At 45.7% G+C, this 18,197-nt stretch overlaps 2 protein-coding genes across 23 annotated transcripts in view; one reads left to right on the top strand and one right to left on the bottom strand.

The window, feature by feature from the left end:
• LOC108158472 (transient receptor potential cation channel trpm) overlaps window positions 1-6,689 on the top strand; it is a 40,030-nt gene extending 33,341 nt beyond the window's left edge. For 18 of the 21 annotated variants that reach the window (XM_017290766.2, XM_033390792.1, XM_033390791.1 and 15 more), the window contains 10 exons: window positions 1,278-1,377; window positions 1,440-1,561; window positions 1,637-1,760; window positions 2,172-2,404; window positions 2,668-2,943; window positions 3,008-3,392; window positions 3,562-3,771; window positions 4,015-4,152; window positions 4,412-4,569; window positions 4,641-6,689. In XM_017290766.2, coding sequence (XP_017146255.1) covers window positions 1,278-1,377; window positions 1,440-1,561; window positions 1,637-1,760; window positions 2,172-2,404; window positions 2,668-2,943; window positions 3,008-3,392; window positions 3,562-3,771; window positions 4,015-4,152; window positions 4,412-4,569; window positions 4,641-5,723 — 2,829 coding nt within the window. In that variant the 3' untranslated portion in view covers window positions 5,724-6,689. Of the gene's footprint in view, window positions 1-1,277; window positions 1,378-1,439; window positions 1,562-1,636; window positions 1,797-2,171; window positions 2,405-2,667; window positions 2,944-3,007; window positions 3,393-3,561; window positions 3,772-4,014; window positions 4,153-4,411; window positions 4,570-4,640 lie in introns of those variants that run through there. The other 3 variants (XM_033390797.1, XM_033390789.1, XM_033390799.1) reach the window with 2 other exon arrangements.
• On the bottom strand, window positions 6,680-15,737 carry LOC108158475 (integrin alpha-PS3). Of its 2 annotated transcripts, none has more exons than XM_017290779.2 (8): window positions 14,954-15,737; window positions 10,247-11,231; window positions 10,051-10,153; window positions 9,402-9,986; window positions 9,207-9,336; window positions 8,785-9,147; window positions 7,834-8,722; window positions 6,680-7,768 (listed from the first exon to the last, which is right to left on the bottom strand). In XM_017290779.2, the coding sequence occupies exons 1-8, from the start codon at window positions 15,175-15,177 to the stop codon at window positions 7,664-7,666; spliced, it is 3,384 nt and encodes a 1,127-aa protein (XP_017146268.1). In that variant the 5' UTR covers window positions 15,178-15,737; the 3' UTR covers window positions 6,680-7,663. The 2 variants fall into 2 exon arrangements, with proteins under 2 accessions (XP_017146268.1, XP_017146269.1); XM_017290780.2 differs by lacking the exon at window positions 14,954-15,737 and adding an exon at window positions 12,047-12,419.
• Window positions 15,738-18,197: the final 2,460 nt, after the last annotated feature.

The raw sequence follows: 18,197 nt of genomic DNA, 5'->3' as shown, positions 1-18,197 counted from the left end.
TCGATTCCCCAACCCCCAACCCCCAACCCCCCTCTTACGTTCTTCGTTGGCCCCTTCTTTGATACTTCGTTTTCTATATATGTACATGTATAGTGCCTTTATCCCCTTTTGCTCTGATCTCTCTCTCTGTCTCTGTCTCTGTCTCTGTTTCTATCTCTACCGCCCTTTTCCTCTCTTCTGCCCAAAAGCAAGCATTTTTGTATTATTTCCACTCTTAGCCCTAAGCCCAATCAAGTATATCAAGTATATTATGCATTTCCACTAGCATTAAAAGGAGCGAATTCACGGCCGTTCGTTCCCTCAGCCAAAAATGCATGCAACTTGGTTGAATTTGCAGAGGGGGCATCAAATAATTTGGTTCAACAGTACAGATTTTCAAATGTAAACTTCTGCATGATGTGTTCGCTAAACTCTTTGTTCTTGCATCCTTTAGGTAAATGTGTGTACTCATTGCGCTTGTAAATATTCATGCATATGAAACCTTATTTTGATTTATGCACCCATCGACTGTCAGCTTTAAGGTCTCCCTCCACTTCACTATTGATTTAATCTTTATACTCGTAGAACTACAAGTCTGTGTGTACATTCCTAGTATTTTCATATTGCATGCAAAATGTGAGCCCAACCTTGTGGGCGCATGAGAATGCATTGCCATATTAATTGTTCCCGTCGCATCTTTTCCGTTCGGTTGACTTCAAACAAAGAGAAATCGAAAATATTCAAAGTCGAGTCAAGCAGTTTAATCCAGTACAATTAATCAAGAGGGACAATGATTGCTGCGACTGTTTTATGTTTACTTTGACGTTTCAAAGAACCAATCAAGCCGTTCTGTTCCCCGTGATGCTGCGATATGCAAATGAGGCGGAAAGTCGACTTCCCGCTATGACCCATAAAAAACATGTAAATAGCACGTAGCATGCTGCTTCTGATATGAAAAGAAAAACAGCCAGGACAACTACTAATCAAACTAAATTGCATCCCGCACACAAGCGCACAAACGCAAAAGACACAGATAGACACATGTATGTATATGGGTGTACACACACATACATAGGTGTGCCACTGATGGCTAAAATAACCAAAACTCTGTTTCGATGTGTAAACTTGCATTCATGTTGAGCCAAAGGCGAAAATTGAATTACCCTGGCCGTTTCTGGATCCGGCCGTTTCTTGCTCTTGCTCTTGCTCACCGTGGAGCGTGGAGCGTGGAGCGTGGACGCCGCGCAGCAGTTGCCAATTTAATGGTGATTTTAATCTATCATCGTATCGTTGTCCAGGTCACCTACCAACCCTACTTCATGCTGTACGGGGAGGTGTTTGCCGACGACATTGACCCTCCCTGCGGCGAGGATCCGCGTCAGCCGGCCTGCGTGACGGGTAAGTTGGGCGACGTGGGCTCTGGCTCTCTGGCGGGAATGACCATATTAATTTGATTACAGGCCATTGGGTGACACCGATAACGATGTCCATGTATCTGTTGATTGCCAATATTCTGTTGATAAATCTGCTCATCGCCGTGTTCAACAATATCTTCAACGAGGTGAACTCGGTGTCACATCAGGTACGAATGCGACAACTTCAAGGACTTGGCCGAACTCCGAACTCGACTCAACCCAAAATCTTCTGATGATTGCAGGTTTGGATGTTCCAGCGATTCACGGTGGTGATGGAGTACCAGCAGAAGCCCGTCCTGCCGCCGCCTTTCATTGCCTTTTGCCATTTCTATTCCCTGCTAAAGTACTGTGTGCGCAAAGCGAAAGGTGAGCCCGGCATGAGCAAGTTTAGCTTTGTTCCCTGTGAGTTTATCATATCTGAATGCTTCATTCGATTGTACAATATCTAACTTCTCTCCCTGGCGTGCCTGCTCTAACACTCAACGTCGCTGTGTCTCTAACTCTGTGTCTAACCATATTACTTGCTCGTATACGCACTTCCATTGTATAAAATCATCTATGGAACATACTATACTCGTACAAAACAACAATAACAACAATAACAACGTATAATTGGGTTATGATGTACACAATGTACATACACTTTTCGTGAATTAATATTCTATTGTGCATTTCCCCCGGTGCTGCTGTTACTGTTGTCCATTGTATCGCTTTCCTGAATTTCAATTTGTTCTCTGCGACTCACATGTCCTCCTTATCGACTGTCCTGTCCCACAGGATTGGAGGTGCAGCGGGACAATGGTCTCAAACTGTTCCTGGAGAAGGATGACTTGGAACGACTGTACGACTTTGAGGAGGAATGCGTGGAGGGTTTTTTCCACGAACAGGAAATAATATTGAATCAGTCCACCGACGAGCGGGTGAAGAACACAACGGACCGGGTCGAGACCATGTCCCAGAAAATCGAGGACATCAATCAAAAGGAGAACATACAAACAGCTACTGTGCAGGTGCGTCTCCATCTCCTACACCCCTACCCTCCGCACCCTAGTTCAGAGCATCCTAATCTTTGGTTTGAATCTTTATTCAAATATCTAATACGATTTCTGTTCCGCGCATTGACATGGGTATTGGCACGATTGGAATTGAAAATGTCCATGGCCATGTCCATTCGGAACGTTCATTGTGCTGCTCCTCATGCTGCAGCTGGTGCAAGCCATTGACGGAAGCTTTCCTCACTCCGCTGTATTGTTTGTATTCTTTCACTTTATAGAACATTGAATTTCGTTTGCGGAAGATGGAGGAGTCGTCCGAACAGATACTGTCCCACCTGGCGGTCATACATCGCTTCATGTCTACACACACGGTAGGTACGGATGACATGCGCGGCTCCGCGATAAACATTCCAGCTGAAATCCATCGCATTCGCACCATTTCAATGTCGGATACCGATGGCGGCGGTGGAAGCTCAGGAAATGGAGGGGGCGGTGGTGGAGGCGCTGCAGTGCCGCTTGTTCTAGGTGCCGGCCTGAATGTAAATTCCTTGCAGGTTCGCTTTAGTTATTTATGTTTTCTCAGTCCTCAGTTAACCCGCTTCGAATATATCGAACTAGGTGACCAACCGACGCCGCTTTAATCGCTCTCTAACGGAGGTGCGTCCAGACGCCTACATCCTCGACGAAGGCACCCACTTTGAGGTGGTGCCCTTGCCGGAGGAGCCGGATGAAGTGGTCAAGTCGCGGGAGGCCCTCAACGAGCAGGTCGTGCGGAAGGCATCGATGCAGTCGGAGGCAGACTCGGATATCTATCTGCCGTTATCGCAGCGTCCCTCTACCTGTGAGACGGTGAAGCGCACTCCATATGTTACTGTGCGCCAGGACACGGGGGCCAGCACGGAGAGTAAGGACACCTTGACACCTCTAGGCACCAACGATGACGACCAGACGCTCGTCGGGGGCGACAACTCCGATGATGCGGCCCCGGACATCAACTTTGAGGGTAATTTCCTAGCCGGCCACTAATCAACTGCTTCCCCGATTGCATTTGCTATCGTTCACTCTTTGTGTTGTGTTATGTTGCGTTGATCTGTTCTCCTCTACTGCTCTGTACTGTAATTCTGTAGCGCAGTAGCGACCCTCTATAAAAGTATACTTCTAATCGCATACAGCTGCCAGGCATCGAGCGCTGCGCCAGCGCACAGTCTCGCTCTGCCGCCGCAACTCGGAGACGTATTCGCTGGCCGGCGCGGACATAAACCGATCGCACATTAGCCTTAACCAGCTGACAATGCTGTCGCGTCGCCAGATGAGCCTGACTCAGTCCGAGCCGGACAGTGACAAGGACGCGCCGCCAGCGGCTGCAGGCAGCACACATCCGGGTATGTATTGAGGCGAGAAACGATACACTTACGCACCCGGCCACAGACTTGCGCTCTAAATTCTGGCTACTAACCCTCATGCCCTCCCAATAAGCCCATCATAACCCAACCACGATCCAACCAATCCAGCAAAACGATTTGGCCCCGTAAATTTGCATTACCAGCACTATTGTGCTGCACTATCTCTCGCACCCAATTTATCTCTTACGCATTCTCAACCTAACCACGAACTCCGAACTTTAGGTAAATCAGTATTGCATGCGAAACCCTCAAGAAATATCTTGCTGAAACTGCACAGCGAGTACACGTCGATCACTGATGAGCTGGAGAGCGTCTGCCACATGATTGCCTCGCCAACGGTCTCCCTGCAGAGTAACAAAGGTAAGCTTCGTGCAGAGCCTGGGGCGCACAAGGTCACAATTCGATTTCCCATTACCACTTTTTTTCGTAACGTAGCCGTAACCAGAGTCCAAGAGAAACCAATATGTATATCCGTGAGAAATGTGTGAATAACTAACCGGGTGATTGCTCACTACCGTTTCATTGCCTTGCTTTAGCCGCCTTCAAAGCAGCACCTGTCAGTCGAGCAGGTCTGCCGTTCCAAACTTGTATTATAAAATGTATCATTTTCTTCTGATAGCTTCATTGGATCGCCCCAAGACGGAAATGTCGCGCGCAGAAGCCGCGGCATTACAAGAGAAGAAGCATTTGAAGGAGTGTGAGGAGAACGATTACAGAATACTAGAGGGCCTGTTCGAGGCACGTGGATCCATCGATGCCAGCGCCGAGGCCTTTGAGGTATCTCATTCAAAAAGCTTATCGCTGGGAAAACTTGGCAAATTTGTAACATTCTCGATATTCCCAAACAGAGCGTCATATCCGTGGACTACAGCCATCGCTATCCACTGCGTCGAGAGACTGCCGTGGAGCTGTCGCCTTCGAAGCCCTCAGCTGAGGTTGATCTCATGGGGGGCGGCGGAGGTGGCGGAGACAGCAGCGATACAAGTGGAGCAGGTAGCTGCAGTGCCATGGGGGCAGTCTCAAGTGGGTTTCAGCTCAAAAACGAGCGCCCCTGGCAGCGCAACTCCTCAATGGAGCAGCAGACATATCCGTCACCTCTGGTTCCCTCGAGAGCCACAAGCGACTTCCTCAATCCACCCTTCGAAAGCAGCGGACGCCTGTTCAAGAAATCGAGCGAAAGTCTGCAGAAGAACTCCAGTACTGAAACAGACTATTCTGCCCATCCGTATCGCTTCATCAAGCAGAGTTCCAACGAGACGAACACCTCGCTCACCGGCTCCTACAACGTGGACACGCCCTCACTTACTGCGGAGCCCTCTTTGGATGCCTGCGACTCGCATTCGGCGACGGGAATTTCCATAAGCGTTGGTGCTGCTGGCGGAACTGCCGCGCGTTACCAGCCCATTCGCACGACTTCCATTGGCGCGGCCGATGGAAGGCAGCTGCGCGACGAGAGCTCTAGTTCGCTGCAGAGTCCAGAGCTCGGAGTCCAATGCTCGGCGCCAGTGACGATGCAGGCACCGCCAGCTGTACCAACACGCCCGATGCTGCTGAAGAAACAGTTTAGCCTCGACAAGGGCAAGCCACAGCAAGCGCAAATTACTGCAGAGGCTATGGCCATACCAGAATCGGGCTTAGATGCAGCAACTGTTTCCCAGGCCAGGGTCAAACTGATTTCCTCGCTAAAGCCTCAGTCTCATACGAGCAAGCTGGGAATGAACGTACTCAAGGAAAGCAGCTCCAGCACAGAGGGGTCCCGCGATGGCGAAGGCCTGTCCACTACGTCCTCGGCGAAAAACAGCAACCCGGCTCTCTCCATACCGCAGATTAGCACGCATCTGGTGCAAGATGAGATCGCCAAGCTGTCATCCAACATAAAAAGCAGCACTGAATCTGAAAAGGACCCGCCGTATAACGAGACAATGTGTTAGAAAAATTGAAGGTGAAGACCATTTCTGAATAGTCCAATTGAGGTTGGAAGCTGGAATATGTGTTGTATAGTCATCATGTACTGTTACTTGTGGTTTAAGCTAGCCTGGCTAGCACGGCTCTATTAAAGTACTAATCATCGGAGCTCGGTGATAAGCTAAAGCCGCTGAAAAACTAGCACTGATGGAGGCATAGAATGGATGGAAGATTGAGACTTTCGAGGGAGCTGAAAATTAGATGCGAATTAATAATTTTGACAATACATAGTTCACAAATTGTCTGTATTTTTATAAAAGTATTTAACTAGAAGATTTCATTGTTGATACATAATATATACATATGCATACTTGGTACATGCGAAAACATGGATATCAATCAATATTAAAAGGACGCATTTCTGTGTGGAAATATATCTTTCACCTTAACAGAAGACATCTGTAGATACTTTCGAAATGCCACCAATTGAGTGTATATGGGCTTGCTAAAATTAGTGGTAATACATATTCAACACTCCTACAAATGCTTAGGCTTAGTCAGTGTTACTCGTACATATGCAATTTTCACGTAAACACACATACATATCTTGAGCAACTTCACTACTTTACCAGCCACGAACTTCTCCTAACCAAGCATATATTTATGTAGATATTTACACTTACCTTAACAAAATTTGAAACTCAATTCAACATAATGTACTTAATAGTATTTCTGTGAGCACCTTGAACCCATTAGTACGATCCCAACTACAATTTTCACTACGACATCAAAGTTTTTATATGCATATGTATTAGCATAGGTATGTGGCTGCCAGAATTATCGTATAGTGTGCGTTCTGCAAGGTTACCAGTTAGTTAGTCCATTTTACTTGTTCGTAAGAAATAACTGTGTGTATTCAGTGTATATAAAACTGCCTTTTTCGGCTGCTTTAGATGTCTCTGTGTATATCAAATAAATGTTGTTTTAAATTATCGCTAAACTTTTAATGTTGGGCCACACTGTGCGAAAACTATAATTAGTCTTAAGAGATATATAATTAATTAATATAGCTGTGCATTTGATTGAAGAACTACTGATTCTAGTTATTATATATCAACTTAAAATACACTTGTAACACTAAGCATTTTTAAGGAAGAAGTCCCAACTTGTCGAAGTTCTGTTCCGGCTGTTTTCGACCACAACGCCACATAAATGAACATAAACCGTCTATTATTTCTAGTGCGCTCACAAAACGCTTTTAGAAACTTCGTCTTCTTTCAATATAAAAATCACTTTTCTTAATTACTACATGTGGAAATTGTTTGGAAATTTTCCACGGATCATTTAGATATTCTACCTGTGCACTTTTATAACACACACAAGTCAAATCAATCAGTTCCGTCTGTTACAAGCCATCTTTTTTGTCATGTAATATAAAATGAATTTTTATTTAATACTTCCCCTAAAATAATACCATAAAAGTTTATACAAAAGCTGTATTGTGCTCAAAATAATCTAGTTTCGGTTTTACAGTTGTTTACACTTTAATAAAGTCTTTTACGTCGCCTTGTAACGTTACTTAGAACTAGTAAAACTATTCAAAAAATTTATTATTACAAATGTTTAATAAATATTTACAACAAATGGCAATCAAGTCTGTGTTGCACACGAGGCACTTTTTTATATAAAATAGTTGTCGGTAAAATACAAATTGCAAGGCACTTATCGTAGACCACTAGGAAGTCAAACCAACAAGAACATTCAATGCTTTCGCGGTTTAAAAGTTGCACCCTTTCATATAAATTGTGAGGACTATCGTAAATCGATTTCGCTTTCTTTTTAAATGCATGTAGAACACACATACTTAGTAAACATACAATTTGTAATGGCGTCTTCAAGTAATAATATTAGGATTTGGTATCTGCTGAAATTTGCAGCTTGTTTTCGGCCAAACTCTTGAATAAAGTTAGTTATTACCGTCGCTATTTAGGTTCTCAGCCTCGGGTTCGTCGGGGCTCTGATTCACCAGTCTATTCAGTTCTTCCTTTTTGGCTCGATTGAAGAACCCGAACTAAAAGAGGACGAAGCAAAGCTGTGAGTTAGGGCCTTAAACATTATTTACAATGGGATACACACCTTATAGAGGGCATAACTTATCGCTGAGAGCAGAAGCAAGCCACCGATAATGGATACAATTATGATCCAGATGGGCAGGCGTGACTGCAGATGTTTGGATATCACATTTGGCTCAATCTTCCGATTGATGGAATACGAGCTGCCGGACAGGTCTCCCTTCTTCAACAAGTCCAGATCGGTCAGGATGACAAAGTACTCCCATGGATCCAATAAAATGGCATTGACTTCATTGAGGTCAACAGAGTAACGAACATTCAGGTTGACAGGCTTATCCGCTCTAAAGTTGTAGACACGCATCTCGGCTCGGATGCAGATCGTCATGTCTGGATCCCTGCAGTTAAATACAATTGTGCGATTCACCGGCAACTTGCCCTTAAAGTCCTCGCTGAGCAGGTCGTGCGCTTTGGCGTTTGAGATGCGAGCGTACTGCTCGCGGTTGGCAGTCACCGCTTTGAGATCACGCCGCTTGCGCGTCATGGAAGCGGTAGCCACCATATCAGAGTCGAGCTCTTGCCAAGACTGGTGTATATGCCCACTAGTGGTAATATCGTATCCCTGTCCATTCTGTCTAATCACCGTTCGCTCCGTACTCTGGATGCCGCGCGTGGAGGAAATTTCTATTGGATCTAGGATGAGCATGGTGTTGTTCTGATCGAACAGCTCTATACCCAGCAACTGAGCATCGTAGGTGGCCTGCATCTTCAATGTGGTCATGTTGATGATGGGTATGATGGCAGTTGATCCAGCAATTTTATACGCTATAGGTATATGAAAGGACAATGTCAAGTCGTCGATAATACTGGGGCCATTGCTCTTAATCTCGTAATTGTTGATTATTTCCGCGGAGTTTTTGTAGTGTTCCAAGTCAATTTGGCCATTTATTTGGCCCCTGTCAAAAGACAATAGAAACGTATGTTAATTCTTTGCCTGTACAGGCCACACGTTCCTTACCCAGTGGCGTCTATCTCGGTGTACTCCCTCAGGCTGATCACATTGGTCTGCCTGTTGTCCATGGGATTCTTTTCATATCCCGTACTGAACACCTCGGCGTTTATTATAAGTGCTAAACCACTCAGAGAGCTTACATCGAAGCTAATAGTAATGCCATCCCTATCTCCCTTGGCCAGCGGTCGCCCCCGGTTCAGATCGCAGACCATTCCAGTGTCGCTAACCCGGCAATTGCCCGGTATCTGAGCAAAGCTCAAGTGGGGCACGCTCGTTACATTGAATTGTGGCAGATAGGCGGTCTCTCCGTTGTTGGTGATCTCGTAGTTCAAGCGGAGAGTATTGCCACTCCCCAAGGTGTAGGTAGGGCTATAAAATAAGACTCTTTTAGAATATTACCAAACTAAATGGAAACTGATCGGGGTTACCTCACATCCTTGCTTTTCAGTTGTAAGTCTGCAATACAAATATCAGTTGCGCAACCCGTGCTGAATATGATCTTCTCAGTGTAGACCTTCGGCTCTGCGGGATCAACAGCGACACAGGTCTCGCAGAAATCTTCAAAATTTTGGGAAATTTCAATAATAATGACACTATACCATTTGTAAGAGCTTTGATCTCACCCTCAGAATCAGGGACTTTCTTTGTTAGTTCGTAGTGCATCTCCAGTTCGATGGGTGTGAATATGTCCTTCTCGCTGTAGCGCACAACGCACTCAAAGACTTGGCACTGCTCAGTCAGTCCTGCGTCGACTGTGAAACTCATTTCATGGCTTTGAGTCTGAGTGAACTTGGCCCGTTTCAACTGTGAGTCGATGACGATGCGTATGGTCATCTCCTGCTTCTGGACTGCCGGCGCTGTGGCCGTTGTGGTTATTCCGTAGCAGGCTGTGATTGCCACCTTGTCCTGCTCCGGCTTGATTTCACGCGACTGTGATTTTACAGTAGCTTTTAACCTGACAACAGGATAGGCACGATACAAATACACGGCCTCAGCATTCGGAGCTCCGATTGCAAAGTCATTAAATCCATTGCCGTCGATATCGGACCCACGGGAGAGGCCATGGCCAAACATATGTTCCCCATACTTTGAAGGTTTGCCCGAAGGCGCATCCAGCCGCTGACTGGGCTGGTTCCGCAGACCGTGCTCGCTACCCAGGTAGATGAAAACCGATCCATTTCCCGCAAACGGCGCCCCGACAGCGATATCTGTTCAAAAGCGGAAACGAACTAATTTAGCCAGTCCGAAATAGACGAAAGTACAACGACTAACCATTGTAGCCATCGTGATTAATGTCTCCCAGGCGGGTCAGCGTAGTCCCGAAGCGTGCCTTGCTGGCAATGGGCGATCGCAGCAGTTTCGACTCAAAATTGAACTGCAATCGATAGCATTTTAGGTTATTTTGGGTTAGTCACGTTATTACGGTGCCCTAACGAGGCGGGGCTCACAAAGCCATACTCATACTCACAAAGCCCTTGTTGATAAAAACATAGATGGCACCGTTGTCGTGCGAGTCTTCCTGGGAGTGTTGGGGGGCTGAAATCACCACATCCGTCCTTCCATCGCCGTTGAGATCCTCGGCGAGGACCGAATAGCCGAAGTACTCCCCAAACTGCTCTCCACGGAACACGTGGAACTTCTTTATGGTCTTGCCCAGAACATCGAATATATATGCCTCGCCGGATTGTCTGTTGGCCTGCGGAGCGGTGGCCACGTACAGCAGAGTGGTTAGGTTCGTGCTGTCAAAGTAACCAGAGGCCACAGAATAGCCAAAGTAGGAGTCATCCTGTTGACCCCAGTTCTGTGGCTTGGGAATTTCCGGGACAAAGTTGTCGGGTGTGTAGTCATTGGAGTCGCTTTCCCGAGTCTTTCGGCGCAGAGCGCTGCTCGTGTCGCGCCGGCTGACGCTTGGGTTTTCTGCAGGGTCAACTCGCCCATAGAGTATCACCGATCCCTTCCAGGTATATATGCCCGGGGCACCAATTAGAAATTTGCTGTTGTCGTCCGAAACATGAGCACTCAGTCCCAGCTCGCCGAGTATGTAGTAGAAGTTGATTTCGTTGTTCTCCTGCACCACCTGATCCGTCTTTAGCCGCAACGGGGAAATCCGATTGACGTGCTCCGGACTGCCAGCCAGGGTGTTTTTCACCCAGTAGCATACTCCATGCATATGGTAATCCTTTGTGCTGGGAGCATAAAATCGCGGGGCGCAAACCAGAAGCTTGTCCGCGTCGCTAGTGCCGCCGTCCATCGAGCCACCCAGCCACTGGAAGTCCTTTCGCTCCGAGTCGTAGGTGTACTCGCTGAACGGAGCGTCTCGGTTTCCATTGGGATCGAGGACATATGGGTTGCAGGAACCGGTACTCAAGGAGCACCTGTAAATGGCGCCGGTCTCATTGATCTGGCGCTGTGACTCCAGGGACGACTGGGCGCGCGGGGCTCCTACAATGACACTGAAACGAGACAAGGGGAATCGAATTAGTCAGACTTTGGAGGCAGTTATTGTCTATGTATCATTCATTAGTCGATTTTTCCATATAAATTTCTCTCAAGTGGAAAACGAGATAGCATATGAGACTGCCCATCGGGTGCGGTTTCTGATTCGCCTGGAGTCGAAGCGTACGAGTATTTGCGATGTGCAACAGGTCAATCACAGTTGGTTTATCACTAGCGCTTTTAACTTAGCGGCGTTTGACTGTGGCAGCAGGCAATCTTATCGTAAAGCGCAGAAAACGGAGCTGGCAACGTTGGTTGATAACAAATTGGCATTGACTATTTTTTTAGCTTGAAAAGAACGAATCTTGTGCCACTAATTTGACATAGTACATCCGACAAAGGTACGAACGTGCGACAGAGCGAATATTTGCATAGTTTCCAGCTCTACCCGATGCCAACGCTCCAGACTCATACACCCACCCGGTGGGGGCAAGGCAGAGCTGGTATCTAAAAACAAAATATGTTTATGCAGTCACCTCCTCGTTATGTGTAGATAATTGATATCGAGAGTATGACTTCATCGTTTGTACACGGTCTTCAAAGTTTTGCACTGAACTGTGCTTCTTTGTCGCTGAACCTCTCCTCTCAACATTTTCATTCACTTTTACTACTGCTACTATTTCGGAGTTCGATTGCCGCCAGAGTGAATCATCCGAACGCAATGCACAACCTGTTTACTCTAACGGACGCCCCTCCCGCTGTCGCTGCCCGCACCCAGCAGCTCCAAAGTCGCGGAGTTTCAGAGCTTCCAGAGTCTTCCCCGCCCACTTACCCATTCGGTCGCAGGCTCATGGTATAACCAAAATATGACGCACGCACTTTGGGCAAAGCGGTGGCGAACTGTGGATCGTTTATCTGCCTATTCGGACGAGGGGATAAGTTAAAGGCCCCTACGCTGCCCGCGAGACAGCAGAACAGCAGCAATACATCCCGAGTCAGGATCGACAAGTGACCTTGCCGCGCCATATCCGCACTTGTAGGCAGCTTGTATAAGCCTTTTCGAACTATTGTTTAAATATACTGGTTAAAACTAGACAACTTCGATTTTAGGTGTACTATCACTATCACTATCACGCTGTCTTAGCACTAGCACTGAATGACGTGGAGAACCGCGTCCGCATCGAATGAAAGATGAAAGTCGAATAATCAAGTACCCGACCCGACCACCCGACGACTACCTCAATGAGAGCGCGAGCGCAAACGCGAACGCGAGGTATAGAGAGCCCGACTGGGCCAGTTTGTGCCGTTGCTGAGAGAGAACCAAACCAACAAACTCTTTCTCTTTCTCTCTCTCTCCTCTCACTGATTACTCACTTTACCGTTGTCGCTCATCCAGATTTCGAAATCGGTTCGCGGGAGAGCTACTGCTTCGAGGAGTATCTTTGTCAATTTTTATCCACAATATTAGTGATTTTAGCGAAACAGATTCATTGCAATCATTACACAAGTGGGTGGGTAGTTTTCGAACAGCCTCACACCTGATTCATGCCGGATTTAATTGATACGAACTATTAAGATATCCAACATCTGTGTTTTTCCTAGTTTTGTAAGCCGAAAAAACTCCTCGGATTAGTCAGCGCCAATGACGATGCCAAATGGTCCCTAGGGTATACATACTATGTACATAGATACGATTATGCTCGCCAACAATATAACATAGTAGCTAATGTGACAACACCGGTTGCGAGTCACAGGCACATGGCAAACGGGCTACCGGCTCCAAAATGTCTTAATGCGGAGGAAAAGGAAAGGGAATGAAAACAGCCAGCCCAGTTTTGTTTTTGTTTCAACGAAGAAGTCTGGATGTGCGATATGTGCTGAGCGGAACTTCTTGTTCCGTTGTTCCCCAAGAGTGAGTCATACCATGTAGACTGTCTCACACGCATACCCTACCCCGATCCCATGCCTGGCCCTTGTAAGTGCACCGAAGATGCTCGCTTTGTTTAAACAATGAACTGTTTATTTGAATGGGCAATAAGCCACGTTGGGACCACACAAATCTTCGCTCCATCGTCAGCGACATGAGTTCAGGAGCAGCGGCCAACAAATGTTCAAGAACAAAAGCTATCCCGCTACCCTGCTGCAGCGATTTTGGTTTGTTGGTTTTTTCGAAATCGGGTTTAATGACCAGGAGAAAAGCGGCTAAAAATATTTGTGTGGTGTCAAGTCGGTGTGGGAGGGGAGGAGGAACTTCGGCATGGGCATGGGGATGGATGAGGCGCCGCTGCGATACAGAATGCAGCTGTTGCGTTCGCCGACGCCGTAGTACCCCCATTACTCGGATTCTGATTGGAAACTTGTGTGACTCATGCAGCCTGTATTGGTTGCATGGCGACACTCATTTCCCCGTGCAGTTTTTTGACAGTTCGGACTCGAGTGACCACAGTCCGTGGAAATGTTAATATGTTTATACTCGGTACCCCGCTGCTCTCCAGGAAGCAATAGAAACCAACATTAGTTTTTAATTTTGGTCAACTTCAATTGATGTGAAATAAATTGCAGCTTGCCGTGATTTTACGCGCAATTTCCGTACATAATTAGGCTAGCGTACTCCATGATGGCATCAGTAATTTGTATCTGGTAAAGTACCAGCAATAAAAAAAAACTAAGGGAACTGGGGAACGGTTGAAGAAATTGTACCAAGTAGCCTCACAGGTTTTTTGTGGCAATGGTAAATGGTGTAATATGGTATAGCTTCTAACGAGATTAACAAATCTCTGTTTGATTCTAAACAAAGGAAAATGCAATTCATGTCTTTAATCTTTCTTCAATTAACAAAAATACTTTTGAATGTGGGTGGATTTGACCACACATTGATAATTCTCTTCAATAATGTTGAGAATGAGAACGAACCCATAAAAGAAGAGTATCTCGTATCTCGTATTACTTGTGTTTAAAACTTTCTGATTTGAGCCGTCCTCTGAGGTGTGTGATGTCATTTCTGAGCAAAAGTCGCCGCCATCAGGTCTACATATCATATAATACGAAGTACCTATGTACATACCTACAAAGTATGTAGGTCGCCCAAAAACACATAGAAAAGTGTTGGAGTTTGTCAGTTGTGTGGATCGTCGCCGAAGCCGAGACGAGATCTCGGATCTGTGGCAATTGAAACTGATGGCAATTGAAGCCAGTTTTTTGTTGTTATTTTTAGATATTGCTGTCTGAAGTGATATTGTTTTTGAGTGGTTTTCGGGCTGAGGCTTTCCTACTCTACTTGTATTATTAGTTGCTGGGGCATGTTTATGCAGCTGCCCAGTCGAGATTGATGGCGGGGAAAAGATATCCACTTGCCGCCATGGAGCCATTTACGATTGCGGTTTTAGCACGCTACTCGTCAAGCTCAAAACAAATAAAAGTGGCTCTACCAGAACTTTTCTAATTTTGTCAATCCCATCTTTAACACCTCCAAACTGTCTACTCGTACATATGTATGTGTACATATATGTCTCAACTTTTGTTTCCATGTGCCACAAGTCTTAAAATATTGACAAAGGTGGTGACTCAAAGTACGGAATTGAAAAGAATTGGTTGTCTTTAAGCAAATCAACCGAACGGAAGGGAACGTATGTCAGTTATCGAAATGTGTGCATGGTATATATTCACACTGGGCCGGGGTGTTTGTCGAATTATTTACATATGTACAAACATTTCACTCCCCTGCCTCTATGCAACTTACCTGGTTGGACGTATCACCAGGGTGTATCCAAAGTAGGAGCTGCGCGTTTGGTTCAAGTGAAAACGCAAATGTTGGGGGGCGCCTATCACTAGGTTTGCACGCGGCGAAAAGTTAAAGGCATCAACCAGTAGGCCTGGCAGCAGATGCAACTGCAGGGACAGCGACACGAGTATCCAGAGACGGCAGATATCCATTTTAGTTGAAGTTGGTGATTGAAATTTCATCGAAATTCATTAAAAATTAAATTTTGTTCATTCGTAATTTCTCTTTAATTTATTTCGCGCTCTGCGAGCTCCAACATGCCATTAAATCACAGTTTTAAACAGAGTCGCTCAGTCACAGTCACACAAGCCACTCAAAAAGCAGGATTTAGTACACACTTATTTATGATTTATTGAATTTAATTGACGCTCTCTACGCACACACTCGGGCACTTTATACTCGCATTCACGTTCGCTTATGTTAGCGTTCTCGCGAACTTATATTTATAAAATAAAGCCCGGCGAAGTCTCGCGCTTTCTTTCGGTCCGCTCTCAGATAGATACATATGTATCTACTTCTGCATGCTTGAGAGATTGAATCGAGGGAAACTGGTGTGATGTGATATCTGTCGCTGAGGTCGTGCCAAGTTGTAAGCTTTAATAATTACTGGTTTATATTATCTGCACAAATATTTTTTATTTCCGTAATCCCTGCCGCAACGCTAAATACAAACTAAGACGAGATCATGCGTGCAACCGAACTTTGTACGTCTTTTCACTCCCCGACAACTCCGAACCGAATGAATTGCGCTCGTGCTGCCGTCGCTGCCTCGGACTGTCTGGTGCTTGACTGTATTCGTCCACCCTACATATTTGTCAGAAGCAATGCACAGTTCAAACGTATATTTATGTAAATATGCACATATTTTGAACTTTAATCTGTGCTTGTTTTGTTTGTGGTATTACCAAGAACCAAAAACCAAGAACCAAGAACACTTGAAACTCAAGACCAGTAAATAAGCATTGAAACACATGCATACATGCAATACCAACGTGATGATAGTATCTGGAAGAAATTTATGCCCTTCTGAAACCACTTTCTCCAGCGAAGTACTATATTGCACATGGTTGTTCCAGATTGTTTTCGACCATTTCGTACGGTGGATCTTCTTGTGTGCATTTCAGGAAAGTGTGAGAGCCTGTGTACAATACAAACAAATTCGCCTCTTTACAGTCACCATGGAGAGGGGACTGGACTGTATAATTCGTATTGATCGGCGAGGGATTTTACTCATTGCGAGCTGTACTCTTATGTGCATTTAAGATCACACATATTAAGTTATAATTAATATTTACCATGAGTATGAGACACCCCATCCCTTCGTCCATCGCCCATCGCCCATTGCAAGCGAGACAGTCAGCGTGCAAATGAAAATGAAAAGCATATGGCTGACATAAAGGATGCCGATCACGATTCTGATGTGGGTACACACCCGAAAAGTGCAGCTTATGGGGCTGCCGCTGTCATTGAACTTGGGGCAAGCTACATACATACAATACAAACATAGATACAATAATGAAACTGCTTATCAGCTGGAACCTAGCTCGAACATGTACATACATGCATGCCTCCATGTGTACAAAAACATGCACATATGTACATACATACATATGTACCAGAATTGTACCAGCCCAGTATTGGGGTAGGTTTATTTATGATTCGGTGTCATGAAATTATACTAGTATCTACGAGGGTTCAGCGGATCAATTAGAGCGATCTCACAAGCATACAGTACAACAAATACACTATTCCGAGTGGTCGGACCTGATAAGCCGGACAACCGCATTTAGTTCGGTTCGTTCTTGGCTGCATGGTGCATGGTGCTAAAGCGTGGGGGTCGGCTCTCAGTAATTGAATTTGTATGCAGTTTATCAAGACAATTGAAAAACAATAAAAGCCAATAGAGGGAAAGAGCGTTTCAGGTCACAGCGTCTGCTCGACTCTGCTGATAAGACCACGCACAACAGATTTCCCCATTCCCAATCGACATGGTAAATGATTTCTGCCTAATTCATAAATAAAGTTCTAGTTAGAAGTTGTAAACAACCAATAGTTTCACACTTTGGTTTATTCCCCAAACGCAACATAACAAAAAAAGCCCAAAATCCAGAGAGATCAAGGAAAAGGGAAATATCTGATGTTTCCAGATGGAAACATTGGAGTGGTAAGTGCTTTTGGCCGCACTCCACCCCACCGTTTTTTTGGCGTCGCAGATATTGAAACGCTTTTGTAATTATGCGGCCGCCAGCCGATTTGACAGCAATTATGTGCCTGCCAACAACCCAGCACACAACGCAAGTGCAGTAGAGCACTGAAACAGAAACAACTGCTCCCCTGAGGGGGGCAACAGCCACAGCGGCACCTGCTGTTGCGCGGAGTAGGGGAAGGAAGGGAAGGGAAGTCATGATGTAGCGCATAATTGAAGTTCATGACCCAATGGTCGACGTCAGACGCCCCCTCGCACGCGTCGTCTTTGGGGAGCCAGAGCAGCTATTTCAGTACTGCTGAAAACGGGAGCACCAAGTGCAGACGCACACTTCTCAAGGCGCAAATTGAATGGTTGAAGTGAGTTTTAGCTTCGAAATGGGGTGCGAGTATGGGATGCAGTTGCCACTCAGTCAATAATTATCTGTCGTCACACTTGGCGGATGTTTAAGGCTCGACCACATAACTCCAGCTTGTGACGATTGCACTGCAAGCTGCACTGCATTTATCAGTGTTACTTGCCAGTACCGCGATTGCTCCGCAATGTAGTCGGAGTCATGCTTTATTCAAAGCATAAATATGTACATGTAGATAGGTAGAAGCTCAAGCCAACGTTAGCTTGATGCGCAGCTGTGACAATGCTGTGAGGCAGCACCTTATTTGGGCACGGCACACCGGGGGACATATAAATATCAAAAGGAAATCAATGCAGGTGTGCTCGCTTCTGACGTCACATAAGACGGATCGCTTTGTTGAACACATCAAAGGCGGACAAGTATCCCCTTAACGTCGAGGATGGGATATGATTATTACAGTGTGTTCCGCGAATGTCTTTGGAAAGGTCAATAAAACTAAATGACCAACCAACCATCAACCCTTTTAAATGAAGGCCCAGCGCCGGCGTTAGGTTCTGCTCATAAAAAATGGGTGTCCGCAACTGATCTAGTGACCTAGTTGAAACCAAGAGTGAAAGAGTAGCCGGCTCTAGCACGCAACA

The sequence above is a fragment of the Drosophila miranda genome, chromosome 3, assembly GCF_003369915.1.
Source record: "Drosophila miranda strain MSH22 chromosome 3, D.miranda_PacBio2.1, whole genome shotgun sequence".
NCBI classification, from domain to species: Eukaryota; Metazoa; Arthropoda; class Insecta; order Diptera; family Drosophilidae; genus Drosophila; species Drosophila miranda.
This window is presented reverse-complemented; position numbering and strand designations above follow the sequence as displayed.